We start from the raw sequence: 25,235 nt of genomic DNA on the forward strand, positions 1-25,235 counted from the left end.
ATGTAAGTGGATAAAATTGGAGTGGGAAATCACCATTCTAAAATTATAGGAACTTTTAACTCCATGTCTTTTAACTCTGTTAGTCTTTTGCTGCAATCGTAATCTTTCCATTTTTTATTTATCAATTTCCAGTTTTTCAAACAAAACCCTAAAACTACAAATTTTCTCTGACATCGTCAAGGATAGCAGCCTGCTTACTGGAGGTAAGCCAACAAGGCCGCAGAGCTGAACTTTCTGGAATTCTTGCAATGTTGTTTGGAAATCCCTTGCAAGCTTGGCATCTTCTACCTGCTTACTGGGCTGAAATTATCAACAAAAAAGATGGATTATTTATTTAGAAAGAAAGAAATGTTAGAAGATGCAGGAAGAACAATGTTAATAATTGCAGATCAAGATTCAAAAGCAGTGATGAGAGAGAGAGAGAGAGACGCACAGCTTTTGGCGGTGGTTGGAGTGTCCTTGGCAGTGTCGATAGCATCGACCAGTCGACGGAAAGTGGAAACGGCAGTGTTGATCTGGAATATTCCGGCAGCCACCGCCTGCGACGGAGACGCTGATGCCTTCTTTCCCCTTCCTCCGCTATTCTGCACATCTTGAAAGCTCTTTTTTTTTCTTCTTCCTAATTTCTTAATAACATCACACATTATTTGAGATTGATGGAATAATAAATGGAATTAGACCACAAGGAGTGGGATGGGATCTACCACGTCTCTGTATGCATCTGTAAAGCAAGTCTGGGTAATTGGGCCGACCTTCATGCGAGTTCAGAAGAGTGAGTAGACTACTGCAATTTTAAGACTAAAAATAAATTATTACACGTGTCAGAGTTTCTGCGATTATCAGAGAGCTCGTCTTATTCTCAGCGTCTGAGAACTAGTCGCCATGACAGATCCAATCCGTTACGCATCTCCGGACGACGAGACGAAGAAGACGACGCACAAGAGAAAGAGAGGGAAGAAACCATCGGAAGAATCAGAGCCTCGAAACCCTTATCAGGCCCAACAAAACGAAGAAGAGGAGAAAGGAGAAGGTGATGATGACAATAAGAAGGAGAAGAAGACGAAGAAAATGAAGGGAGAGGAAGCAGAGGCCAACGCAGAGGGGGTGGAGGAGGAGAATAAGAGGAAGAAGAAGGTCAAAAGTGGTGGAGGGTCTGGGATTATGAGCACAGACTCCTTTGGTTCATTGAATTTGTCTGCCAACACTTTCAAGGCCATTCAGGAACTCAACTTTCAGTATATGACTCAGGTAAATTTTCTGGCCGAACTTGATTTTATTAGCTCCTAATTTACAGGCTTTATAAGTTTCTAATAATCAAGGCTTTGGCCTTTTATAGTATTGATAGGAAAATACCTTGGTCAAAAGGTAAAAGAGAGAGAGAGAGAGAGAGAGAGAGAGAGAGAGAGAGAGAAAAGGAAGATTACTGGTATGGCAATAATTATATATTAGTTAAGTAACTATTTAGTTAATTACTTAATAAATTAATGGAGAGTGGTGTAGTTAGGTAGGTCTTGGCAGTTGGTAGTTTACTTCCGGTCAGTCAGATGAAGCCAGAGCAATCCCATCACTATTGATCGGAAAAGATATCCTCGGAGCTGCTAGGACAGGATCCGGGAAGACTCTTGCTTTTCTTATACCAGCTGTGGAGTTGCTATATCACACAAAGTTTACTCCTCGTAATGGAACGGGTGTTGTTGTCATTTGCCCAACACGGGAACTTGCAATTCAGGTGAGAAACCCTGGGCATAGTCTCGTTATTTGTTTTGAAATGTTACGTTCTTCTTATATTGAGCTCGCTCCAATTCAAGAACACATCTTTTTGATGCCTCAACAAATTTGACGTATCTAGGTTAAGATTAATTTTTGCCTAAAGATAATGAAGCCGAAAATGGAAATGTGTGCGTAAAAATTTATGCCTTTTAAGATTACTTGTTATGCTGTTGTATTCTGAGATTTACAGTTGATCCCCTTCTTTCTACCCTGACTACTTTTCCTTTCAAATAATTCAGACCTATGCCGTGGCAAAGGACCTTCTGAAGTACCACTCACATACTGTTGACTTGGTTATCGGTGGTGCAGCTAGGAGATGTGAAGCAGAACGTCTTGTAAAAGGAGTAAATCTATTGGTTGCAACCCCTGGTCGACTTCTTGACCATCTCCAGAATACCAAGGGATTCATATATAAGAACTTGAAGGTCATTCTCATCTATTCTTCGGCAATTTTGTTGTAGTTTTTTCAAAAGTATCTGGAAATTGGCCCTTCAACTGCATCCACTTGCAGAAGCCATTACCATGCTACTTTTTATTCCATGTGCAAGCAGTGGTAAATGGAACCAGCAGAAGAAGGCCTCCATTTGAGGACATCAGAAATGTTAGGATCAAGCTGATATCAAGGCATAAAAGACTAGAATAACCAAGAGACTCAAAGGAGAATGTACCAATGAGTGCCTTGGGATATAAGTTTCATTTTGCTTTAATTTCCACTGAAGCACATCGATGAAAGAAAAAATGAATGTCATCTTTCCTTGAACATTTTTCTATGTGCAGTATAAAGACGCTAACTCATTCACTCTCTCAGACATCAGCTATCTTCCGCATTCTTGCAGTCAAGAGTATTCTGAATGTTCATTTCAACTGCAAACCCATAATTCTGCAATCTCAAATGCTAGATCATATCATCTAACACCATGGGAATGTGTCTTTCACTCCCTACTGGACCAGCCAGAGCTCGAGAAGAAACTGAATTTTAACCACCATGTGTTCTATGAGCATTAACCCGTTTGAGAGTGCTTTTGGAACAGTTAAAAGTGTTTTTTAACAGCGTTTGGCAGAAAAGTTTAGAAGCTCTTTTGGATCATAGAAGCGCTTTTTGGAGAACCACCTGCCATGTGCTTCTTGGAAAAGCTTCGATTTCTTATGAAAATTTCGACGTCTTTATAATAAAAGCGCTTTTGGTAGAAGCGTTTATAAGTAGAAGTACTTCCTAGAGAAGCATTCTCAAACGAGTTAGCTATTGCTGACCTCAGAAGCTTGTTCACAGGATCTTGGCCTTGTTTTCTCAAACTTAAGATTATCTAGAAATCATCAGGCAGTCATAATCTCTGGCAACCATCATAGTTGCCCATCTTCGCCACCAGTTAGACCAAACTATGCCCTGGAAGTTTGAAGGCATTCCTCTCATCCAGCAACCTTCTCATTCTCTCAGCATCACTAAACCTTCCAACCCCAGCAAAGATGTTGGACATTAAGCACGTAGTCACCCCCATATCCTCTCTCCATCTCCAGTATCTTCTTTGTCACCCTCTCACCCATCTCCACATTACCATGAAAGCTACAAGCACCCAACAGCGTCCTCCAAATCACAACATTAACGATATTGGAAGGAATCTCCAAAGCCATATTTTCTGCTTCTTCTAATCTCCCTGCCCTCCCTAGCATATCTATTAAGCATCCATAGTGCTTGATATCCAGTGCAATTTCATACTCATGGACCATCTTCCCAAAGAAGTTCAGCCCCTCATCAATTAATCCTCCATGACTACAAGCATTGAAAATACTCAAGAATGTCACTCGATTCGGTTTGAGACCAAATTTCTCCATACTATTAAAATACCCGACTGCTTCTTTCCCCATTCCATGCATTGCAAACCCAGAGATTATGGATGTCCATGACACCAAATTCTTCCTCTCAACAGGTACCTCCTCAAACAATCTCGATGCACTATCTATGCAGCCACATTTTGCATAAGAATCCAATAGGGAATTGGTGACACGTATGTCAGATGCATTAAATCCTCTCTTCTCACCGTAAGCATGAAGTGATTGACAAATTTTAAGAGCTCCAAGAACCGAAACGGCTGGAAATATGGCCAAAAGTGTAACCTCAGTAGGTTCAACGTGATCTTCAACAACCATTCTTCGAAACAAAGCAACAGCATCACGGGGCTGATTTTTACGTGAGTACGCGTCAATAATGGCAGTACAGGACACAACAGTAGGGGCTGGTATCTGATCAAAGAGAGACCGAGCCAATTTAAGCTCACCCCATTTCGCCAAACTAGTTATCATGACATTCCAAGTGACAGAATTCCTCTCAGGCATTTCGTAGAACAGGTTGAGAGCAAGGAGCAAAGAGCCACATGCAGCATACATATTAAGCAAGGCAGTTTGAACGTAGACATGGAAATGGAAACCGAGTTTGTGAGTGAGGGCATGAATTTGGTCACCTGGGTTGGTGGAGTTTAAGGCAATAGAGGCGTGGAGAAGGAAGGAGTAGGTGAAGGAGTCGAAGGAAAGGGAAAAATGTTGGAGGTGTTTATAGAAAGTGAAAGCTTCACGAGGGAAGGGGCCAAAGGAATAGCAACGAAGCAAAGTGTTGAAGAGTAGAAGATGGGCCGTGGAAATGGAGTGATGGAGGAGAAAGCCAGAGGTGAGAATGTGAGCGTGGATTTGTTGGGTGGCTGATCGACTTGTTGGGTTTTTGAGCAAGATAGAGGCCAAGTGCCTTGGATGCTTGATCTGGGTTGGTGCTGAAGACAATGAAGAAGATGAAGAAAAGCAGAGGGCTAGAGTTGGAGTTTGAGTTAAAAAGTAGAGAAGGGGATGTCCCTTGAAACTCAGCCTCGCCATGGACTGTTGTATTTGGCTTGCTCACCATGTTCAAATGAAGGAAAAACTCACTTGAGTTAAGAGTCGAGGTTTGGTTGTCGTGGTTTTAGAATTTGTAGTTTGAATACCAAGATCATGAGCTAGGCGGGCAACTTGTTGAAGCAAATTCTTTATAAGAAGATTGTTATCGGCATATCCTTTTTTTCTTTTCTTTTCGTCTAATTGTTATTGGCATATCCGTTGAAGGAAATTGCATGTTAATATATGGATTGAAAGTAATAGTCCAATTACGCAATTTAACTATATAATGGTAATAACAACTCAATTTTATACGAAGAAAAAGAAGAAATGGCATTACAAATGACTCATTTAGTCCGAACTCGAAAATATTAGGTTGTACTAGTAATTCAAGTTACAAATTAGTGTTTCCAGTGTCCTTTTTTAAAACTAACCTATTCATATTGTCAAAATCCAAATCGTTCTTCTACATTATCCCATCCAAATGGACCCTTAACTTATGACTAGGGAGATACTGGATCTGCAGACAGGCAGAATAATCTTCAGTATAGTCCAAGTCAATCATCTCCAGAATAATCCTAACCCGTCAAATGGAACCTTAGCTTTGAACAGTCCTCATATCAGGAAGAAAAGATCCTACCCTGTCTGGCAAGTTCAGCAATGAAACAAATTCCTTGATGAACTGTTGATAGCTGGTTCAGGGGACCTGTTGATGATGTATGCCATATGAAGGCAATTGCAAGGGGATATTTTGGTTCAGTCAGTCCTCAGCTTCTGATTCCAGAACAGGGAGGATGCTCAGGGCTGAAGAACTAAGATGCATTCCCCGAACAATCCCCCCATATTCAACCTTAATCCTGTGGCACAAAAGCAAAATCGAATCCCACAGTGCCATCATTCCCTGAATTAAAGATGAAACCTCTTTGTCAATTTAACCAATACAACAGCATATCCCATTTCCAGGGATTTTGTAATTGTTGCCACAATCAATATTTTAAGATGTATAGATGTGAGTAAAAAACAATACTGCAGAATGAAGATTGGACAACCAGCAATCTAGAGAACATTAATTTGGCATAAGTGTGGCAAGTGGTAAGTACTTACCTGAAGAGAAAACTGCAATTTCTTATCCCAATACAAGGCAAAAACTGGGGGGCTTTGCCTTCCAACAACAAGTACAGACGCTCCAGGGTGGAGAGCAGAAGGGACACCAGATACAACAGCTATGTACTTCTCAGGAAACCTTTCTTTTGGAGGTAGGACTCCCAAGAATAGGGGATTTTTGCTAGAACGAGCTTCAGCATAGGATGCAGGATCCACATGCAACATCCACTTTGGATGCTCCAGGAAAGCACAGAACAAATACAAGAGCAAGTGAGAATCAGTTGGCAGCTCAAGAGTCCACTTATTGTGCTTTTTATCATATACTTCTCCACTTCCAAGATATTCATAATTCTTCAAACAGGTTCCTTCAGCAAGCTCTGTTAAACTCCCCAGGGAGAAACCAAGTTTAGATTACAGAGGCAAAGGATATACATATAATATATATTTCCCATTAACATAACCTAATTATTCTCATGAATAGACTGGTAAAAATAAGCCCTTGAAATTTGGTGGATAGTTCTGATCGGCCTGACATGGGGACTTTATTTTTACTGCAAGCTACTGTTCATAGTACTGTAATTTGAGTATGTATAGTTCATTTAATAAAAATTTGATATTTTATTGTGGGCCCATTTAATAAAAATTGTCTTTTGATTATGTTTTATTAAATATAACCATTAGATTTGTTTTATTTCAGGGGTTTAGATTATTGTATTAAGGTCAAGTCATGGCAGATACCTATATAAGCTTTGTAATGCGTACACCAAATGAAGATTGATTTTGGTTTGCAGCCACTTGAGCTCTCTCAAACCCTAGAAAGTGTGGTCTTCTACCTTAGGAGTGATCCAAGAAATCTACTGGGATGAGTTAATTCAGGTTAATCAATCTTTCTTAAATAGTCAAATCCTAATTTCAAAAACTCCCATTATTCAGAACTCTAAGACTACATACCCACAATCTGAAAACTATTCCCCTAGATATCCTACATGAGATACCTGCATAAGTTGATACATAGTGAAAAATCAAGATTTTAAGCACCTCGAATCCTTTGTACTGTATATTCTGCTCGAATGCTGCTTTGCGGTAGAAGACCTTTAACTAACTCTCCCTTCATCAATGCATGAAGCCTCTGGTGTTCAGTGATTGCATCCACACACTCCTGCATAATAGGGACCAATGGATTCTGCTGTGGGGTTTGTTGCACATTGGCTTGAGGCAGCTTGGCTGCATATGATGAGAAGCATTGCATTAAAACATCAGCACATATCTTTTGCCAAAACAATCCAAAAAGAGTTTTAAATGAAATATGTTCATAAGTGAAGAGCACTTACAGGCCGAAGCATCAATAGCCTGGACGAGAGTAGCTCGTAATTGATGCATAAGTCCATCTTCATCAAGAGTTAATGTTGGCTGCCATTCCTTAGTCCTATCATTTGAAGACACTGTAGCAGTTCTAGCAGTTGGTAAATCACTTCCAACTTGACTAATTGAAATTGACATCCCAAGTTTGGCAGCTGCTTGGATTACCTATAAATTTAATAATTTTATACTGACTTCATATTGATGGAATGCACTATATACAGAAACTTGCACTACTACACATATCATGCCATCAGATTTTTGCTCTGCGGTTGAAACATAACACTCTTTTACCAACCACAAAGCAGCCATAGCTCATGTTAAACATATGAAGACAAAGAAGATGAGTTAGAGGAGGTGGAAGTGGTGAAGACAAACCTGAATATGACTGGTTTCAATTTTGTCAAGTAGAGGATTAAGCAAAACCGAAGAAAACCATTGCCTGAGGCTGTCACGCCACTGCTCAATTTGAGGATAGATGCCCAAACGCTCAAATGCATGAATAGATTCTTCCATGGACATAGGTGGAGGAAGCTCGCCCTCTCCTTTCTTTGGGGGAGTTGTGAACTTCTGAGAACCTGGAGACATCCTCACAGGCCTCAATGGTGTACTCCTAGTAGTTCCAGATGTGTTAGCTGAACTTGGACTGGCTGCACCAAAGCCTCTAATGGTGGGTGGTGGAGTTGCCAGTTTCCCCGCTGATTCTGTGATTTTTTCATCCACCTCTGCCAAGAACCTTTCAAACTTTTCTTCTGACATTATCTCTCTTGTAGATGCTCGCTTGCTTGACCAAGGGGTGGAGACCACTGAATCTACTCCAGGTGAATTCTGAACAGAAGACAGTGGTGAAACACCTCCCGACACAAGATACAAAGAAGATGCAGAACCGGGTGATTTAGAAGGGCTACTGATAGATCCCATCTTAGTTCCTCCACTGATGTTTGACTTATTCCCGCTGATTCGAGACAAATGATTTGAACTGGTGATTGGCTGATGAAGTGGAACAAGTACATCTGAAGGGGAAGACATGTGGGGTTTAGACTTGGGAGGTTTCTTTGAAGACTCAGATACGACTTGCTCAACCTTTGGCTTAATTCCCAAAAGTCCTAGTTGACGATTTGTAAGGCATGGTTTGTCACTACTTCCTTTTGAGGGTGCGGCATTTCTCAGTGAGATGGCTCTAAATAGTGCAAATAGAGTTCCCAAAAATACTAAGCCCATGAAGGTCTGTATCGCTTTGGAAAACAAATCTGAAGGACAAAACAAGATGTTCAAAACAAACTATATCAATCAAAGCATCAAGTTCAAGCCAATCAAAGTTTTCTGGATTGAATTTAACAACTTACAGGCTGCCTCTTGGGAAAGATTTTTGAGCTTCAAATTGTCAATAAGCCCATTTTCCCTTCAACAATTCAAGGCAGTTTATTGCGTTAGCCACATGCAATAATATATAGCCAAGTCCAATTTCCATAACCAAAGATCTAAAAACACATTCTTCTAATTTAAATTCGTTCTTCAATAAATAACAAAAACTTAATATGAATAATTAAATCCTTGAATTTCCTGTTGGTCAATAAATAAGCTCAAACATGCTATGCAAATTTAGTTTGTTCATTCAGGTCTTAAAAGGACCCAAAGAAACCCAAACGAAAAATAAGCTCCAAACTATAAATTTGAAGTCTTTTTATGGTTTTGTTTTTCCTTCTTCCTTTTATACACTTTCATAGCAAGTAATAAAAGGGTTTTTGTTTCCCAGAAACCAAACACTGATAAATTCAACTCAAGCTTCTATCCCCATTCTTTCTTCCTTCCTTTTCTCAACAATCAAACAGAGCGAAATTCCCATATTAAACACACACAAAAGAACCCAATACACAAAATCTTCGCTTAAACCCTCTAAAAACCCTAGCTTTTCAAATTGAGCAATTGGGTACCTGGAAAACATGGCAATGAAGGCGACGGCGGAGGCGGAGGAGAGAAAGAAGATGCAAAGGAGTGCATGCTTCGAAGGCCGGAGGCTATTGGCGGTGAGGGCAGCGGACAAGGATGGGTTCTGGTACACTGAGAACTTGGCGGGCTTTGGTGGAGGCGAGGCTTTGTCTCTTGATTCCATGGCTGGAGCAATGCTGCTTGTCGTTGCTTGGGTCCGGGTCCAGGAGCTGAGGGAAACTTCGAATATGTTAGTTCCCACAGAGCGGAATTAACAAGAGAGACTGTTTCAATCTCTCTATTGGTTTTGGCATTGTTGAGCTTCGTGGGTTTTGGGCGGTATATAGTCACTGGCCTCTCCCGGTTTTGCTGGGGTTTGAAAAAGAAAAAGGGTTTATAAAAATAAATAAATAAAAGAAAAGGTTTTTTCTTTTCTTTTCTTTTTTGTGGTAACAGTTAGAACGTCCTTTTTTAAAAAAAACACAAAAAAAGGTAACAAACTTGCTTGGCATTTAACTTCTTTGTTTTATGGGCGCCAAAGTTCAATACTAATAAACATACTACGGATCTATGTAAGATTGTATAATATACCATAATAAGGTAGATTTTGGGATACATCAATAAGTCTATTTCTCTCGTGACCTGATCATTAGTAATCCAATGTGACCTGATCGCATTAGTAGTCCAAACACTTTCCCTATAATTTCCTTATATTTGAGGGGAAGTTTGGGAAAGTAGTCAAGTTTAGGAAGGAGCTCTCCAATAATGAGCTTGGGTTGAGAAAGTGTTTGGGAGTCCTATCCTTCCTACTAGGTTTGGGGAAAGTTTTAGGGAAGCTATCAATGATACACTCTATTGAATAATATTTTTTTAAAATTTTAACTTCGAGAATTATTTACGAGATGATTGGAGATAGTTAGAATTAAAATTGTGAAAAAATACTAGTATGGTGATAAGAAAAAGAATGCATAAAAGCGCACCATAAAATTTGGTGGTGCAACCAATAGACACGCATGAATCAAAAAGTGTACGTAGCTTGCCAAAAGGTCATTGGCAAAGTCCACCAGAGGCTTCCCTCTTGGAAAAGGCAATGAGTAAGCCTCTATCTCGAAGTTAGGTAACTCAACGAGTCAGCTCTAGGCAATTGGTCAAGTTTAACTTCTTCAGTCTGTAAAGTTTGGATTGCCTGCACAAAGGTTTCCTCTTGGCCATGAGGAAAATAGGAAAATCTATTTGGTTACTTGGGAGATGGTATGAGGCAATGAAAATCAAGCTTTCTTGGCTAATTTGGTGTGGAGATATATCTAATCCGTTTCGATGGAAGGATTTGGATTTGACCGCAAAGCTAAATTTGCTATGAAAACAAGAATCATATTAGATTGAATGTATTTGAAATAACTAGGTGTAGTATATTTAAAATTCATTTAGTTTTTCTTGTCTAAATCTTGGCGTACACGAATTGTAATAGTCTATACAAACAATTTTACAATATCATCTAAATTGTAAATCTATAGATTCGGAACCACTTCATCCGAATGGAAGAGTGCCACGATAACAACCATTTGGGGAATGCTAGCAACCTTCTCTCTATCCTTCTCTTTTGGACCTTCTCTCTTCTTCTCATGACAAGTGTCAATTTCCTTACACTTAAAACAAGTGAGTTTCACTAAAACACTCAAAATGGGGGTTTAAATTATAAAAAAACCCAACACCCAAAACATTTTATAAACACACCCAAAACCCATCATTACACACACTCAAAACCCATTTATAAACACATTCCCAAAAAATATACAATTGTTGATTTTGGGTGTGTTTCTATGTTTAAATAGTGTTTGAGTTTTTTTATAAATACATGTCTAGGATTGGGTTTATTTATAAATTTGTGTTAAAACAATGTCATTAATACATCATACAAACTAGTTATTGTTTTCCAAGTTTACCCTTATTAAATGTATTAATTTTTATTTAATAACAAGCTAATTTTTTTTTACAACTTTCTTACCACCTTGTTAAAAAAAATTAAATAAGAAAATAAAAACTAAAGTTTTTTTCCCCCAAAGAGAACGTGTGTTTTGTTAAAAACAAAATAAAGATGATAACAACATCTTGAAACAAACTTTATTTTTAAAGAAAAAAAATGACGTTTTTCTTTTTTTATTTATTATTATTTAATTTTTAATAATGTGCTAAAGAAGTTGTAACAAAATTTGAATAAATTGAAGGAAATATAAAAGCCAATACATTTTAAAAGGGTAAACTTGGAAAACAAAAATTAACTTGTGTGATACATTAATGACATTGTTTTAAGTGTAAGGAAAATGATACTTGTCATGAGGAGAAGAGAAGGTCCAAAAGAGAAAGTTAGAGAGAAGGTTCTAGCATTTTTTTTTTTTTTTTTAAAATCTGCTAGCCTAATCCTATTCATTTCCTATTTAAGATCCCAGAGACAGCATGACATGATGAAAATGGATAAACCTTGTCTGTCCCTGAAAACACCCCATGCCCAATATTGATAAGCTCAAACTCCACTCTGAAAAACTAGCCTGCACTCAAGTCAACTGAGCTCAACTACCTCTTTGAAATCTGATTGGCTATCTCCTCAAAGCACCCAATCACACGCTGCCACACCAAAAGGGCCCACAAAGTTTAATTATAACGGAAATTCCCTAATTAGTCTATATAAAGCTATTATAAACGACACCCATATTGGCTATCGTTGGCATTTAGCAGCTACTATCAATGCCAGACATCGTCGTCTTCGTCTTCTTCTCTTCTGAAACTCTCTCTCTATAAATATATTATCTCTATATATATTATCTCTTTCTAAAACGAAAACATAAAAGTGAATATGCAAAGACTATTTGCTGCGAGGTCTCAGTGCTCTGCAATTTTCAAAAATCGGAGAAAGTGTGCTTCTTTTTCTACCGCTTTACTCTTCGATGATACTCAGATTCAGGTCTCTCTCTCTCTCTCTCTCTCTCTCTATATATATATATATATGAATCAAGTTTGCAAGTAGAAGTATTTATGTTGATTACATTTTTTTGCGAAAATTTGGAGAACAATCTGTTGGAAATTTTATATTTTTTAATCTTTTAAAGTGAATGAAGTAATTAATTTACAGTCATATTAGCAAAAGGTTTTTCCTTTCAATTGAAGTGATAAATTTAGAGCAGGAGCAGAATGAAATCAGACTGGCCCCAGATAAAATAGTTGTCGGGCCCATTTTGACGATTTAAAGTACTCCGTAGTGTTCTTTAGCACTGAGACAATTTCTGTTTTGTTTTTTGTTTGTTGACATAAATGCAGTTTAAAGAAAGTGTTTCTCAGTTTGCACAAGAACACATTGCCCCTCATGCGTCAAAAATAGACCACACAAATTATTTCCCTCAAGAGGTGAACTTATGGAAACTCATGGGTGATTTTAATCTTCATGGAATTACTGCACCAGGTAGACTTTCATCATGTTATGTAAGAGCTTTTCTAACTACAGTTAGTTTAAACTCCATTGGGGTTTGAGTGTCGTATCGTTTTTGTTTTAATTTGTGTTTGTGTACAGAGGCAATTTTGGGTGTGAATGTGATGCTATGTGGGTGTTGCTCTTTTGTTTTAGGAAGCTTCCCTTTTTTTTTAATTGAAAATAATATAAATTTTTTGTTTGGATGTGTTTCTACCCACGATATTTTTGGGCCTCGGTTGTTAGGATCACAAGTTCTTACTTACATGACAATTTTTAGCTATTATAAATTTGTAGTCTAGCTTGCTGTAAGATAGAGAAATAAAATGTTCCAAGAACATCTTAATATGTAGCATGTGTTGGCCCCCTCACCTCCTTTGTCATACGAGATGTCCAACCTTTTTTGAATTGGAAGATGGAATTGCTATTCCAAGGCTATGATCAAAGATCTTACTTTATTTGCAATTCATGCAGGATGCAGTTGTTTTGTTAGAAACTATAAACCTCTCATTTCTTTTATGCATTTTGATTGAATAATCTGCAGTTTCATGGGTTTAGAAACTTGACCATGGGTTGTCTTGTAGAGGAATATGGAGGGCTTGGTCTTGGTTACTTGTATCACTGTATAGCTATGGAAGAAATAAGTCGTGCTTCTGGGTCTGTTGGTCTCTCATATGGTGCTCATTCTAACCTGTGCATCAATCAATTGGTAAACAAACGAACTGAGTTCATCTGTGACAGCATTTGCGCATATCTGATAAGCTTGTACTTTTTTTATTTGGTAGGTGAGGCATGGAAACCCTACTCAGAAACAGAAGTATTTGCCAAAGGTTCTACCTTCGTTTGATTCAATTTTATGCATAACAGTGTAGTATTTACAATTTTACAGGCATGCTTAATTAGAGATGAAGAGTTCTGGCGGATTCCACTTATCTCTGCTATGATGATTATCTTATTATTTATAATGATAATGATTATTATTTATCCAAAATGTGCATTGCAATCATTAGCATGTAGAGAATTTTGGCATCTCTCTTCATCATCAAACTGAATTTCTTTTATAGAACTTTGTTCCTCACGTGTTGTTGCTTAATATTTCGGTTGCCGTTACATCTTCAAGCACTAATTTATTTAAGCTGCTTCAGCCAATTAAGCATGAGATGATCAATGATTTCTGACCCAGAAGTTTGCAATGGTTTCCTATATGTTTGGACTCTTACTTTTCATCTACTAGGTGGACAAGCTCTTTTTCATATTTGTATGTTCTAATTGCACTTATCGTCAATCATTGTCATCACTCTGTAGTCAGATTTACCATATCTTTCATTTGTTGTTCTCTCAAGTTTTGTGGGGGAAGGAGAGGAAAGGAAGATGGTGTGGCCTACTGCTGGGCTTGTAAATTCTGTAAGGATGGCTGGATAGTTTAGTTGAACAAAATTTTAGGAACCAGTCAAAAGCATCTATCTTTCTGGAGAAGAAAAAAAGTTCGATTACTTGAGTATGGCTCATAGTCACTAATATACTATGGCATGTGACATAGATATCCTGAGGAGTGTTAGGAGAATTTAATCATGCACTCCGCTAATTATTTGGTTTTGAATACATTTTTAACAGTTTTTGTGTGGGCTATACTAATTAAATAAAATTTTAGTGATTTTATTAATAAAAAACTGATCAGAATACTTCCTGGGTAGCTTGATATACCTTTTTTCCTTCCTCTCTTATTTTCCAACCGATTAAGTTGGTACTATTTATGTCACATGAAATCACTTTCTTCTGTTCTAGAGTCTTTCTTAATTAGTTAATTTTCAATTTCTTTCGTTTTTGATTGACAAAGTCTCATCTTTCATTCTGTAGCTTATCAGTGGCGAGCATGTGGGGGCTCTTGCAATGAGTGAACCCAATTGTAATTTATGTGCATTACACTTCTTTCATCTTGCACTTAAATTCTGAGTATTATCTAGGTTCATTTAAGGTAATTAGGCTGATCTCTCTCTCTCTCTCTCTCTCTCTCTCTCTCTCTCTCTCTCCAGCTGGTTCTGACGTTGTTAGCATGAAGTGCAAGGCTGATCGTGTAGATGGGGGTTATGTCTTAAACGGGAACAAGATGTGGTGTACCAACGGCCCAGTTGCTCAAACATTGGTATGGTTTGTTAGAATTGCTTTAGCTAAGCATGGATATTACTACCCATATGCTTCTCTCTCTCTCTCTCTCTCTGTGTACGTGGGGGTGTAAGTGCACTCATCTTTTGCTTGTATTGTATGCTCTGAAATGTTGGATATTTGTCAAATTTTACTTTTTGTAGCCATAATGAAAACTGTCTAATATGTATATGCAAGAGTAGAATTTATCTGACATGTACATATATATTATTTTTATGTAGTTTGTGCTTAAAGCATCTTTTCCCAGGAATGTGAGAGGTTTAAGATTTCGTACAGCTTACTCTAGGAACCTATAGAATAGGCTAATGCACAAGATGTCCCCTGATGCAGTCTCTAGATGACCATTGAGAACCATTCCATGAATAATCTCGAGGATGATTCTGTTATCATTGAATTGCAGCAGATGTGGACTTTCTTTGTTTAATATCCCAATGTTTTAACTTAAACATGTGAAGGACTAAGTTTTATTACTAATGATTGCTATCAGGTGCAGCTCTCAATGATATGCATGCTATACTATGTCAGCCTATAATTATAAACATTTACGTTGGCCCGCATTCATTAGGAGTTATGTTTTAGTGGTTATACTAGTACTGCATTTTCAAAGCAGTGTCTTTAGCATACTATTTCATTCTGACAGTACTAAAGGCTTTGTACCGCTATATCATATCTAATATTTCTGTAGCGTGTTCATACATATATGCATGCACATGTGAATTTATCATCTCATTTACCTGATATTTAGAGTTGGATCAGGTTGTTTATGCAAAAACAGACATAACGGCGGGCTCAAAAGGAATTACAGCATTCATCATTGAGAAAGGAACACCCGGGTAATTAATTGTGTCAGGACGACTCTAATACAAACCCGACCTGTTTATTGATCAATTTGTTTGTGTAAACCCATATATTTTACAAGTTAGAAACTTAGTATTAGGAACTTTAGGAACTTAAGGAATTTTTGGATCCATAACATTTATCAGATCAAGTACAATGACTATCTTTTCTCTAAATTTTTGTTAGGTCCCTCCTCCAGTAATTTGTTTGCCCATTTTATAGGTTGCTTGTACATTTTTCAAAAAGTTCTGCTAGCACTATTATAATGTTGAAGCATTAAACATAATTACTACTACATGTACTCAAAGTTTAAAATACTTTACTTTCATTCTACATATCCATTTTACATTCATATATATAGGGTAGAAACAAGATCAATGATGAATTTAATATAATGTAGAAACAAGATATGTAAAGGATAAACTTAATTAAGCATTTTAGTAGAAGAGGGTGGAATAGAAGCACTCCATATAAATCTATAGTGCTCTTAGGTGACATCACAGCCCTAAATGATCCCAAAAGATGTAAGCAGAAGAGAAGAAAATGAAGCCTACTTGCAATGCATAAAATCAAACCATAATAACAAAATGCATGACAAATAGTTTGAATTCCCTCACTTTTATGAAGTTATTTATGCCTCAATGCAGGTTCAGTACTGCTCAGAAGTTGGACAAACTCGGCATGCGAGGAAGTGATACGTACGTCTAGAATGCTTTAAGTGAAGTTGTCTAGTTTGGGAGTACATTCCCTTCTTCGTTCTCTCTTTTTCTACTAATAGTGGCAATGGTCTGAGCAGATGTGAACTTGTCTTTGAGAATTGCTTTGTTCCAGAAGAAAATGTTCTTGGGCAGGAAGGAAAAGGTGTAGTGATACGTATATTTACAACTTTCAGTATTGGAAGGAGATCATTTGGATACGTTGCATGTTATATTACTTAGCAAGCAATGATATGTTACATGGTTTGAACCTGATTGCTCATCTATCTTATGGCTTTAATTTGAACCTTCTTAGCTGCTCTTTACTATTACGGTTGTCAGAACTCACTGTTAGAGCAGAACAAAGTTGCTTTTGGGCTTATTCTTCCGTCACTGTAACTGCTCAGCCATACTCATTTTGGTAACATATGATGAACTTAGCTATGCCAAGAGTTTTCTCTTATAGCATTGACCTCCCATAGTGTCACCTAAAGCAGTTAGAAGGACTTTCTTATCCTAATTTGAGTGATAAGATGATAACGCTTTGAATCTTGAAACTAATTGCTTCCCGGGGAAATTCTTGTTGAGGGAATGTAGATACCATTGATATTGGAATAGCAAGTGGAATCTTTAGGAGTTTTTTTTGGGGTCATTTATCCTATGTACTTAGTGTGGGTAGCATAAGCGTCTTATGCTGTCGTGATTCTGGTTCAACCTACATTGTTATTGAACTTTCTTTCAGGTGTCTATGTCATGATGTCCGGATTGGATTTGGAGAGGCTTGTTTTAGCAGCTGGACCCCTGGGCATTATGCAGGCATGTATGGATGTTGCCCTTCCTTATGTTCGACAGAGAGAGCAGTTTGGCCGTCCAATTGGAGAGTTTCAGCTTATACAGGTTTATTGTTGTATTTACACAACTTAAGTTGATGTTTCTAGCTCCTGTTTGTACTTAAATTGTAGCCTTTATGCTGTTAACAAACTTGCAATTACAGGGGAAAATTGCTGACATGTATACTTCTTTGCAATCATCAAGGTAAAAAGATTTTTATTCCTTTATCACCGCTTTTCTTTGTTTATTTCTTGTAATATTCGCCTGGTAGCAGAGTTAACCATTTCTCTCTTTTTGTTCCCCCTTCATTTTCAGGTCCTATGTGTATTCTGTTGCAAGGGAGTGTGACAATGGAAAAGTTGACTCGAAGGTGCTGTTGGGGTTTCTGAATTTTTTTCCTTCTCTTAAGTTATAATTTTATCAGTTTTAGCATTTAGCAAAAAAAAAGCTTTGGCTTAGGCAAATAATAACTCTTCTTGATACAAATTTTCAGGATTGTGCTGGAGTTATACTCTGTACGGCTGAAAGAGCCACACAGGTAGCTTTGCAGGTAAAAGATCCTGAATAAATTCCATTCTCTCTCTTATTTTTGCAAATGAGTAATTTTTAAACATAAACCCCAGTCAGGCCAACCAATTTGGTCTTAGTTGATTATATAAATCATATTCTACGTATTGCTTGAATGGCATGGCATAGTATGGGTAATTATTTCCATTCACATGGTTAAGTCTATTTTGAATGTTGCAGGCTATACAATGCTTAGGCGGTAATGGTTATGTAAATGAGTACTCAACCGGTCGTTTCCTTCGAGATGCCAAACTATATGAGATTGGAGCAGGGACTAGTGAGATCAGAAGGATGATAATTGGTCGTGCGCTATTTAAGGAGCAGTGAGAGACTCATGTCCAGTTGCTGAACTGCGATAATCTGCAGTACTCGAGCACTGTATCCAAGATACACCTGATGTTGCAGTCAATCATTTAAGTTTACTTCACACACATATTTCGGAATACAGAATCAATAAAGGATCGAACCCAAATGTACACTGGTTTGTCCATGATAGCAGAAAAAATGGCTGACTGATCTTACTTGGTTGGTCATCTTTAAGTAGATTGATTTTCCTGGCATTGGACGAGAATCAGAGTTTTCTTCTGGTGATTAAGAAACTAAATTCAGAAATTGAATTTCATTTTTTCACTCTTGCTGGAAAATCATACTCAATTGTATGTACTCTAATGTCTAAACCATGCTCGGAAATAAAAGAGAAGCCTTGTTTGGTGGTTGTCAGGAGTACTTTTTGGCTGAGTAATGAATAAGGGTTCTACAGTGACTTTGATTTGAACACACCGCTGAAGGTTGGAGAAATAAACCAAAAGATCCAGGGTTTGAAATTCTACTGTGTGATTGAGGTTTGACAAGTAAGATCTATTGCATCTCTGTTTTTTGTTTGGCTAACTTGAAATATAATGAGATTTAAAACATGGAATTTGACGTTTATTATTTTAGAGGGTATCAATTTACAAATGAGAGGTTGTGGTTAGGATGTGTTAATGGCGGTGGTACCCTCATGTCATGTGTGATGCTGGTGGTAAGATGGTGGGTCGGGTTGTGGTGGTGGCGATGGTCATATGTTGGTAGTACAGGTGCTGGTAGTAGTAGTGGCGATGGTCATTGTAATGTGGTAGTAATAGAGGCGGTGGGTCTGGTGGCAGCGGTGATGGTGGCATCATCCAGGGCAATCTGGTGGTAGTAGAGATGGTGGCGATGGCAGCTTACATGTTTGTTTTCTGTTTCAAGGTTTTTTTTCACATGAAAATTTTAAATTACTTTGTTTATGAATCCAAACAAGGGAATTGATTTGTGTGAATTTAGATATTCTGACTTCTACCTTAATTCCAAGTTTATATCCCTCATTTGTCCATATGTGAAGCTTGAGGCAAGTCAGGAACAAATTTAAAAGATCTCCTTACCTTACAGGGACAAATTTATATGGTGGTCAGCATCCTGAACATCAAACTTTGTTCCTCCCACCTTAGTACCAAACGCCAAATAAACTTCAAAAATTCTTTCATCTTCTCCACTAAGGCGGAGACTTAAGAGAACATATCCAACAATTTACACTCAACAAGTCACAGTACTACATATTTAATGTCAATGGGAAAGAGTTCAATCTCTAGAAGGCCATACATGTTTCATTTTCGAGATGTGTTTGGCCTAGGAAATCCGGAAAATACATAACTAGGTTCTGGTGCGCATTATTTGCATAGGCGGATAAAGTTATAACAACCTAATGACAACCCTGGATTTTATTCTTTTTAGACCCTGATTACTGTTGGGGAAGAATCTGGCTGGCTCACTGATGAGGACTTTGACATTTCCAGCATGACTGGGGCTTGTTCCAAACAACTTTGAGTATCGTCACTGATCATTCCGATGGTCATCTTCTCCACTTCTTCCTGAGTGTATATATGAATTTTGGAGACCACGTTGCAAAACTCACTGCATCAAGAACCCATCATTTTCAAAAGGTCATATAAAAAATGTTCATATGGATTGTTCAAAAACTCCAAAACAACATTTCCTGATAGCGAAACAACATATTATTCTGCAGTTAACCAAGCTAAGATGAAATGGCGTTTTATAATTCAGGCTAAAAAGAAGAAGAGAAAAACACACGGAGGCACACACGTCGCATCTCTGTCTAGAAAGGGGAACAATGGAAAGAACAAATTAACTCTTTAAGTACACATCTTGTTGCCTTGCTTGGTATCCTAAAAACCAAATTGTTAACCGAAATTAGAGCTGCATTTATGCTATTGCTTCCTATGACATAAAAGACTATGCACGAGTATATCATTCAAAAGAACTAGGCAAACATAAAAGTTTAATTCAGAGAGAGAGAGAGAGAGAGGACACTTACTGCCATGGGTCATCCCCAACAACCATGACATCATTCTCACTGTCAGTGTACAAGATCCGCCATCCTTTATCAGAATCTCGTAGAAGGCCTTCCATGCTAAATAGCCGTTCTAGTTCACTCAGCAGGTCACCATAGCCATTCAGTTTCGAGAGATCAATGGCTCTTCCCACTAAGCTGCCTTGCTTGTGAACCTTCACTCAATATATGTAACATCAGTTGGCAAAGATGTCCAAGACATGGCAAGTTACAATCCAACTTGAGGGCTACTGTAGCTTACCTTTGTACAACTCCTCTTACTGGAACTCTGAGAGTTTGGAGTGGGATTTTCCCCAGTCAAGGAAAACCCAAAAAGTTTACATCCAGTAACAGTTCCATTAAAGTCTTCATCATTGGGATTTCTTGGATTTGGCACTAAAGTGGGAGGAGCAGAGCTACTCTCCTGCGGCTTATGCTCACTAGGTTTATTTGGCCTTCCAGCTTCATTTCGTGTAACTCCCATTTGCATAGAATATGGGTTGATTTTCATACTCTCCCTGGGTAAGTTAGTAACATTAGAGCATATCACAGGATCTTGGCCAGCTCTGCGAATGTCGCCATAAGGAAAATATATATTTGGAAGGGATTCAGAAGCTAGAGAGAAAAAATTTGGTTTGGGCGCTTGATAAATGTTGAAAGATGTGCAACCAAGGTTGGATTCCCAATCACCTAGGGTGAAATTTGCTTTCCGGTCAAAGATCTCAATGGGCATATTTCTTGACCTTGCAAGACTTTTGGAAACCTATCAGATTCCGCAAATCCTGTGTAGGTGGAGTGGCGAGCCCTCATAAGCTCGCCAATAGTAGCCTTCTGTGTTGCATTTGATGCAAGACTTGGATGTGTCGGAGCTTGCATCTCAAAATCTTGCGGGCGGTTTACAATATCACATCCATACAGGGGTGATATGAAACCTATATTTTCTTGACCTTGCAAGACCTTAGAGGATTTAACTGATTCCTCAAAGTCCATAAACCCACCCCCTCCAGCTGCAAGAAAATCGACACATTGAGGATAGAAGTTGAAAAAAATGAAAAATTCTTGCTCTGGTTGGTAAGTGTTGTACCAGTTATGGAGTTGTTGGGCGGAGTTGCCTGCAGACTTGTCCGCAGTTTCTTCATCAATCTTGGAGAAGACTGAATGCTCAAAGGTGGGAGAGAAACGGAAGGATCAATCTCCCACGGGGAGACTCGTTCTTGATGATCATTTCCTATATCTTCATCCCATCTGACCTGGTAAATGTAAAATAAAGGGGTAAGTATAAGAATTGCTGCAACACTGCAATAATAGAATCATAGCTCTTGAAGTTGTCGTCTCTTTACACAAAAGGAAGTGCATTATGTGGTGCACGGTCAGACACAATTAAATAAGAAAGCAGCAGTGTCAATTGATGGGATCCATTTGAAACCATAATCTTCCCATTTGTTATTCTAAGGATCAACATTTGTGCCATGGACAAGTACTTCTTCAAATGAAAGAGAATATCAATCCAATAAAAGTCCCAAGGGGAGAAAAGGAGAATAAATTACAAAGCATACCATCAAGCATCTCCATTTGGAGTTAGGCCATCCATAGGGATCCAAGTCGCTGATGCCAGTCACTACACCACTACACCTAAAAGTTGTATCAATAGAAAATTTAACAAGGAAAATATGCTGGCTATGCCATTTAATCTACTTATAAATACCTTCTTTCCGGTGAATCATCCCTATCAAATCTCATTTTGAATCTTGTCCCGGTGGTCACTGGATTAGCAATGCTTCTGACATACTTTTGGTAGGGGATGACAAACTCTGCATGGCTTGCCCTGCATTACCGCAATTCAAACAAGTTCAAAGGTTCTGTTCAATGCATAAGCCCAACCTAGCATGTTTACAAATCTCCAAGGAATCAAGTTAAAAAAAAAGATGCTATTATACACATGAATAGTCCCAGCTTAGTTAAAAAGCCTGATATCATGTGATGATTGTAACAGCCACAATTTTGTTTTTACTTTTTGAAATCCTAGTAAATCGTCATTTCATTACATTAGAGTGCTTCCATTGCACGTGCGACATTTTCCCACTGCTTTTCATAATGCATGCAGTCCATCACTTGTAGTTCCAATTAGTAATGAATTGATAGTGAACTATGTTAGGCAGTAACCTTAGGAGCTCCTTATGAATTGCTTTAACCCTCCTCGCCCCTTCTAAAGGCAATGATAAATAATAGCCTCCTAAATACATAAAATAAATTCATAAACGTAACAGAGGAATTTAAAAAAATTTCTCCAGTAGATATCTCCAATTCAAACACGATGAATAAGAGAACAACTATAATGCTAGGCACGGAAATCATTTTAAAGAAAAAAAGTGCACAGGTTAAAGAGAAGAAGACTTGAAGAATGTCGAGTGAACTGCACCATTGGGTGCTTCCATGTTAAAAAAATTTGGCAAAAGATCAAATTTTTTATATGTAAGAAACAAACTATTAAAGGAAAATTAAATAACTATCTGAGAGAGACATCACTGTCGTTAAGCATATAATGGAACGATAGGAACCATAACTAAGCCTCGTATAAACTATAAAGAGAGAATCATCCTTAAAAGAACGATATGCACAAAACATAGGATAAACAACTTGGTAGATTCTGAAGTTAATAGATTACTAGGTTTTTTGGTAGGTTTCCAAGCAACTCTGCTGTCTATTGGCAGAGTAAACAAAAAAATAGTGCTAACCATTTTATTGATGATCGTGTCTCCCCATTTCTATAGACTGTTATCAAAGTCAGAAACATTGTATGTGAACCATCAATGATAAGCAGGATGCCCTATGAACATTCACAGAAGTTAAGTTTTATGAGTTGTGGCCATTTCCTATTTCTTTAGTGTACTTCCTGATAAAGGAACCTCAGCCTGATAGTTTATAATGTTACAATACTTCAGTCCCCTAGGACGTTCAGGGAAGCAAAATTTTCTTTTCTATCTTTTGTGTGGCAGCATACTTCAATTATCTTTGGCACACAAGATCAAGACAAACATATTTGAAGAGTACAGGTAAATATGCATTTTCAGATATTAAGTACTAGGTTTGGCTTATTGGGAGGATACACAATAAATTAGTGATCTAATGAAAAAGGCTACATATAAAGATACAGAATATACCATGGGGTTACTGATAGAATCATATTTCCATTGATTTCATCAACCAGTACCACCAAAGAGTTGATACTATTATCGCCAAAAAGTAAAGTGGAATAATAAAATAAAAAACACAATACATGATAAAATTTCCAAATAGTAGTAGTACCTAGGGCTGTAGAATACATGAAACATGCTCTTAGTGGATATTGCATTAGCCACAAGAGAGAGAACACTGGGATAAGAATTCTGGTTGCCCACAATTGAATCAGGAAGACCATTTCTAGGTCGAACAGCTCTTCTAATTCCCAACCTTAGCTCTCCATTTTCACCCCTACAAAGAACATTATAAATGATTCATGCTATCAAGATTACCAAACAATGAACACAATCAAGCAAATTTTTAACACCACAGAGACGTCAAAATAATCTTGTTCCTAGGAAATAATATTCTTATTCATGAAATACACATAACACAAGTCAATATCCTACCATGTGTGAAAACCTCATTTTTGCCTTTGGGGCATTAAGTATTTGAATATACGTATATACTCAACCAATATGCAGAGAATCAACGCTTTACCATCCTTAGTAATATTAAATAACTCCTTGACAATGAAATCTCCAAAATCAATCAAGCATTAATATCACTTATATAAATGACATTTTCGCTACTTCTCACCGTTTTAAAGATCAAAAACAGCCTCCAAATTGGAAAATATACAAATCTGAATGATAACTAAGCCTTGGCCAACTGTCACTAAAATAGGAAATTAATCGTAGTTACCTCAAAAAAAGCACAGCATCCCCCGAGACAAGATTCTTTTGGCTTATAAAAATACTCCATCCTGTAGTGAGCAGGTGTCGCCTTGGCTGACCTGATGAGTAATACAAACTGAATTGTATCAAATTTAATCATCAATCAAACTACACAGAGAGTTATAAATAATTTACCTCTATAAATATGTCGAAACCTCCACTCCACCCCATGCAGGTCCTTTGCAACAAGCTCTTGAGAGGGCCTCTGCTGCTTATAGTCCTACAGAAAATAAAAAATATGTTTAAAGTTACACAGAAATATCTTCTTTGAACACCAGAGAAATATAAATGCATTGATTCGTACCAAAGGAGGAAAACAGTCCTCAGCAGCTCTGCGAGGAACAGAGAACCCTCCATGGGTACTGGTATCAGAAGCTGTAAGTGTTTTGCAGAACATGTGAGGGGTTGATTTTGTAGGTGATCCTCCATCCCCCTCATCCACTCCTAACTCTTCAAGCTCTTTGCCGTCTGAAATTTGTTCCTACCAACTGTAGAATACCCAGAATTGGCACTCAATATAACCATTACAGAAAGATAAAACTGAGCAGCCTTAAAGACAAGATGCATTCTAACAGAAACTTTAAATCTACAATGATAAAGACTTAAGAAGTCACATAGAACACTGTCACTCCGAGTTTCCAACAGGAAACATGTAATTTCTAGTACACGGTCAGTTTTTAGTTACTTAACCAAGATGAAGTACCTTCAATGTCAATCAAGAATCATACCTCAGGCTCTGGCTGAGGAAGCAAAGTGACATGCGTATAGACCTCGTCATTTTCCTTGTTAGCCTGTCTCAAGAATTCAATAGACAATAAATTTCACAACCAAACTAAAAAAGCAAGCATATTTGGAAGAAGAAAAAAATTACAATGTTGGAAATTCTATATGGAAGTATGCATAAAGAATTGGCATTGGTACTTACAAGTAGCTGGACATTCACAACCTTGCAGAAGATCTGTGGCTGGAGATCAAAGGTGGGCATCTCCATGGAAGAGAAAGGAGAGGATGAGGCAACTTGTTCCAAGTGACCTTGTGGGAAGTAGACAATCACATTCCCTTTCTTGGGCAGTGAGATGAGTGGACCAGCACAAGCATGCCAAAGCTCCAAATAAATTGAAGAAGCCACAGGAGCTGAAGACGAATTTGAAGAAGATGAAGAAGTTGAAGAGGACAAACAATAAACACAACCACCACCCACCTTGTCACAATCCCCATTACAATAAGCACTCTTCTCCACCTCAGTCACTGCATGGTTCAGATCAATTTCCATGAACACCCAGTAATATTTATGTTCCCCAGAGTTGCTCAACAGAAAGCACAACCCAGTAAACAATCCA

At 37.9% G+C, this 25,235-nt stretch overlaps 5 protein-coding genes across 16 annotated transcripts; 2 read left to right on the forward strand and 3 right to left on the reverse strand.

Moving 5' to 3' along the window:
• The first annotated feature begins 131 nt into the window (after window positions 1-131).
• Window positions 132-2,577, forward strand: LOC103324951 (DEAD-box ATP-dependent RNA helicase 27-like). Of its 3 annotated transcripts, XR_016126172.1 has the most exons (3): window positions 132-1,248; window positions 1,337-1,729; window positions 2,010-2,577. XR_016126172.1 is itself a non-coding variant. In XM_089050674.1 (2 exons), exons 1-2 carry the CDS (start codon window positions 883-885, stop codon window positions 2,107-2,109), a joined length of 396 nt encoding a protein of 131 aa, XP_088906800.1. In that variant the 5' UTR covers window positions 132-882; the 3' UTR covers window positions 2,110-2,577. The 3 variants fall into 3 exon arrangements, 2 of the variants coding, with proteins under 2 accessions (XP_088906800.1, XP_008225295.2); XM_089050674.1 differs by lacking the exon at window positions 1,337-1,729 and having other exon boundaries at window positions 2,080-2,577; XM_008227073.3 differs by lacking the exon at window positions 1,337-1,729 and having other exon boundaries at window positions 134-1,248.
• On the reverse strand, window positions 2,398-4,871 carry LOC103324960 (Pentatricopeptide repeat (PPR) superfamily protein). Its single transcript, XM_008227086.3, is given in 2 exon segments — window positions 2,398-3,248; window positions 3,250-4,871. Coding segments are annotated over 2 exon segments (1,491 nt in total). The 5' UTR covers window positions 4,630-4,871; the 3' UTR covers window positions 2,398-3,137.
• A 62-nt stretch (window positions 4,872-4,933) lies between these two features.
• On the reverse strand, window positions 4,934-9,396 carry LOC103324971 (cytochrome B561, amino-terminal protein). 2 transcript variants are annotated; one of them, XM_089050653.1, is made up of 7 exons: window positions 9,024-9,396; window positions 8,436-8,491; window positions 7,468-8,339; window positions 7,062-7,257; window positions 6,769-6,939; window positions 5,731-6,107; window positions 4,934-5,527 (listed from the first exon to the last, which is right to left on the reverse strand). In XM_089050653.1, exons 1-7 carry the CDS (start codon window positions 9,200-9,202, stop codon window positions 5,387-5,389), a joined length of 1,992 nt encoding a protein of 663 aa, XP_088906779.1. In that variant the 5' UTR covers window positions 9,203-9,396; the 3' UTR covers window positions 4,934-5,386. The 2 variants fall into 2 exon arrangements, with proteins under 2 accessions (XP_088906779.1, XP_008225319.2); XM_008227097.3 differs by having other exon boundaries at window positions 6,769-6,954.
• A 2,331-nt stretch (window positions 9,397-11,727) lies between these two features.
• On the forward strand, window positions 11,728-18,297 carry IVD (isovaleryl-CoA-dehydrogenase). Of its 5 annotated transcripts, none has more exons than XM_008227106.2 (14): window positions 11,728-11,977; window positions 12,331-12,472; window positions 13,063-13,187; window positions 13,264-13,308; window positions 14,336-14,384; window positions 14,512-14,621; window positions 15,398-15,474; window positions 16,126-16,176; window positions 16,275-16,339; window positions 16,916-17,070; window positions 17,168-17,208; window positions 17,320-17,374; window positions 17,498-17,554; window positions 17,752-18,297. In XM_008227106.2, exons 1-14 carry the CDS (start codon window positions 11,870-11,872, stop codon window positions 17,896-17,898), a joined length of 1,227 nt encoding a protein of 408 aa, XP_008225328.1. In that variant the 5' UTR covers window positions 11,728-11,869; the 3' UTR covers window positions 17,899-18,297. The 5 variants fall into 5 exon arrangements, with proteins under 5 accessions (XP_008225328.1, XP_088909789.1, XP_016651862.2 ...); XM_089053663.1 differs by having other exon boundaries at window positions 11,730-11,977; window positions 12,331-12,492; window positions 13,023-13,187; XM_016796376.2 differs by having other exon boundaries at window positions 11,730-11,977; window positions 13,023-13,187.
• Window positions 18,298-19,054: 757 nt separating this feature from the next.
• ARF4 (auxin response factor 4) lies at window positions 19,055-25,235 on the reverse strand. Of its 5 annotated transcripts, XM_089053634.1 has the most exons (12): window positions 24,821-25,235; window positions 24,624-24,686; window positions 24,200-24,376; window positions 24,031-24,115; window positions 23,864-23,954; window positions 23,246-23,410; window positions 21,645-21,764; window positions 21,496-21,571; window positions 21,024-21,189; window positions 20,202-20,946; window positions 19,925-20,115; window positions 19,055-19,503 (listed from the first exon to the last, which is right to left on the reverse strand). In XM_089053634.1, the coding sequence occupies exons 10-12, from the start codon at window positions 20,670-20,672 to the stop codon at window positions 19,320-19,322; spliced, it is 846 nt and encodes a 281-aa protein (XP_088909760.1). In that variant the 5' UTR covers window positions 20,673-20,946; window positions 21,024-21,189; window positions 21,496-21,571; window positions 21,645-21,764; window positions 23,246-23,410; window positions 23,864-23,954; window positions 24,031-24,115; window positions 24,200-24,376; window positions 24,624-24,686; window positions 24,821-25,235; the 3' UTR covers window positions 19,055-19,319. The 5 variants fall into 5 exon arrangements, with proteins under 5 accessions (XP_088909760.1, XP_088909683.1, XP_088909616.1 ...); XM_089053557.1 differs by lacking the exon at window positions 24,821-25,235 and having other exon boundaries at window positions 21,496-21,565; window positions 24,200-24,383; XM_089053490.1 differs by lacking the exon at window positions 24,821-25,235 and having other exon boundaries at window positions 24,200-24,383.

The sequence above is a fragment of the Prunus mume genome, linkage group LG1 (assembly GCF_029339155.1).
Source record: "Prunus mume cultivar Tortuosa linkage group LG1, ASM2933915v1, whole genome shotgun sequence".
NCBI classification, from domain to species: Eukaryota; Viridiplantae; Streptophyta; class Magnoliopsida; order Rosales; family Rosaceae; genus Prunus; species Prunus mume.

What these genes read in the sequence shown, in the direction of transcription:
- LOC103324951 (XM_008227073.3), top strand. Translation starts at nt 883, where the DNA reads ATGACAGATCCAATCCGTTACGCATCTCCGGACGACGAGACGAAGAAG. An exon ending in ACTTTCAGTATATGACTCAG is followed by an intron (nt 1,249 to 2,009) that starts GTAAATTTTCTG and finishes CAAATAATTCAG; the next exon opens with ACCTATGCCGTGGCAAAGGA.
- LOC103324971 (XM_008227097.3), bottom strand. Translation starts at nt 9,202, where the DNA reads ATGGAATCAAGAGACAAAGCCTCGCCTCCACCAAAGCCCGCCAAGTTC. An exon ending in TCTTTCCCAAGAGGCAGCCT is followed by an intron (nt 8,340 to 8,435) that starts GTAAGTTGTTAA and finishes TTTGTCCTTCAG; the next exon opens with ATTTGTTTTCCAAAGCGATA. An exon ending in GGCTATTGATGCTTCGGCCT is followed by an intron (nt 6,955 to 7,061) that starts GTAAGTGCTCTT and finishes CATCATATGCAG; the next exon opens with CCAAGCTGCCTCAAGCCAAT.
- IVD (XM_089053663.1), top strand. Translation starts at nt 11,870, where the DNA reads ATGCAAAGACTATTTGCTGCGAGGTCTCAGTGCTCTGCAATTTTCAAA. An exon ending in TCGATGATACTCAGATTCAG is followed by an intron (nt 11,978 to 12,330) that starts GTCTCTCTCTCT and finishes ACATAAATGCAG; the next exon opens with TTTAAAGAAAGTGTTTCTCA. An exon ending in ACTTCTTTGCAATCATCAAG is followed by an intron (nt 17,209 to 17,319) that starts GTAAAAAGATTT and finishes CTTCATTTTCAG; the next exon opens with GTCCTATGTGTATTCTGTTG.
- ARF4 (XM_089053557.1), bottom strand. Translation starts at nt 24,292, where the DNA reads ATGTTCTGCAAAACACTTACAGCTTCTGATACCAGTACCCATGGAGGG. An exon ending in GATGCTGTGCTTTTTTTGAG is followed by an intron (nt 23,411 to 23,863) that starts GTAACTACGATT and finishes TGTTCTTTGTAG; the next exon opens with GGGTGAAAATGGAGAGCTAA. An exon ending in CCAAATGGAGATGCTTGATG is followed by an intron (nt 21,190 to 21,495) that starts GTATGCTTTGTA and finishes TACATTTACCAG; the next exon opens with GTCAGATGGGATGAAGATAT.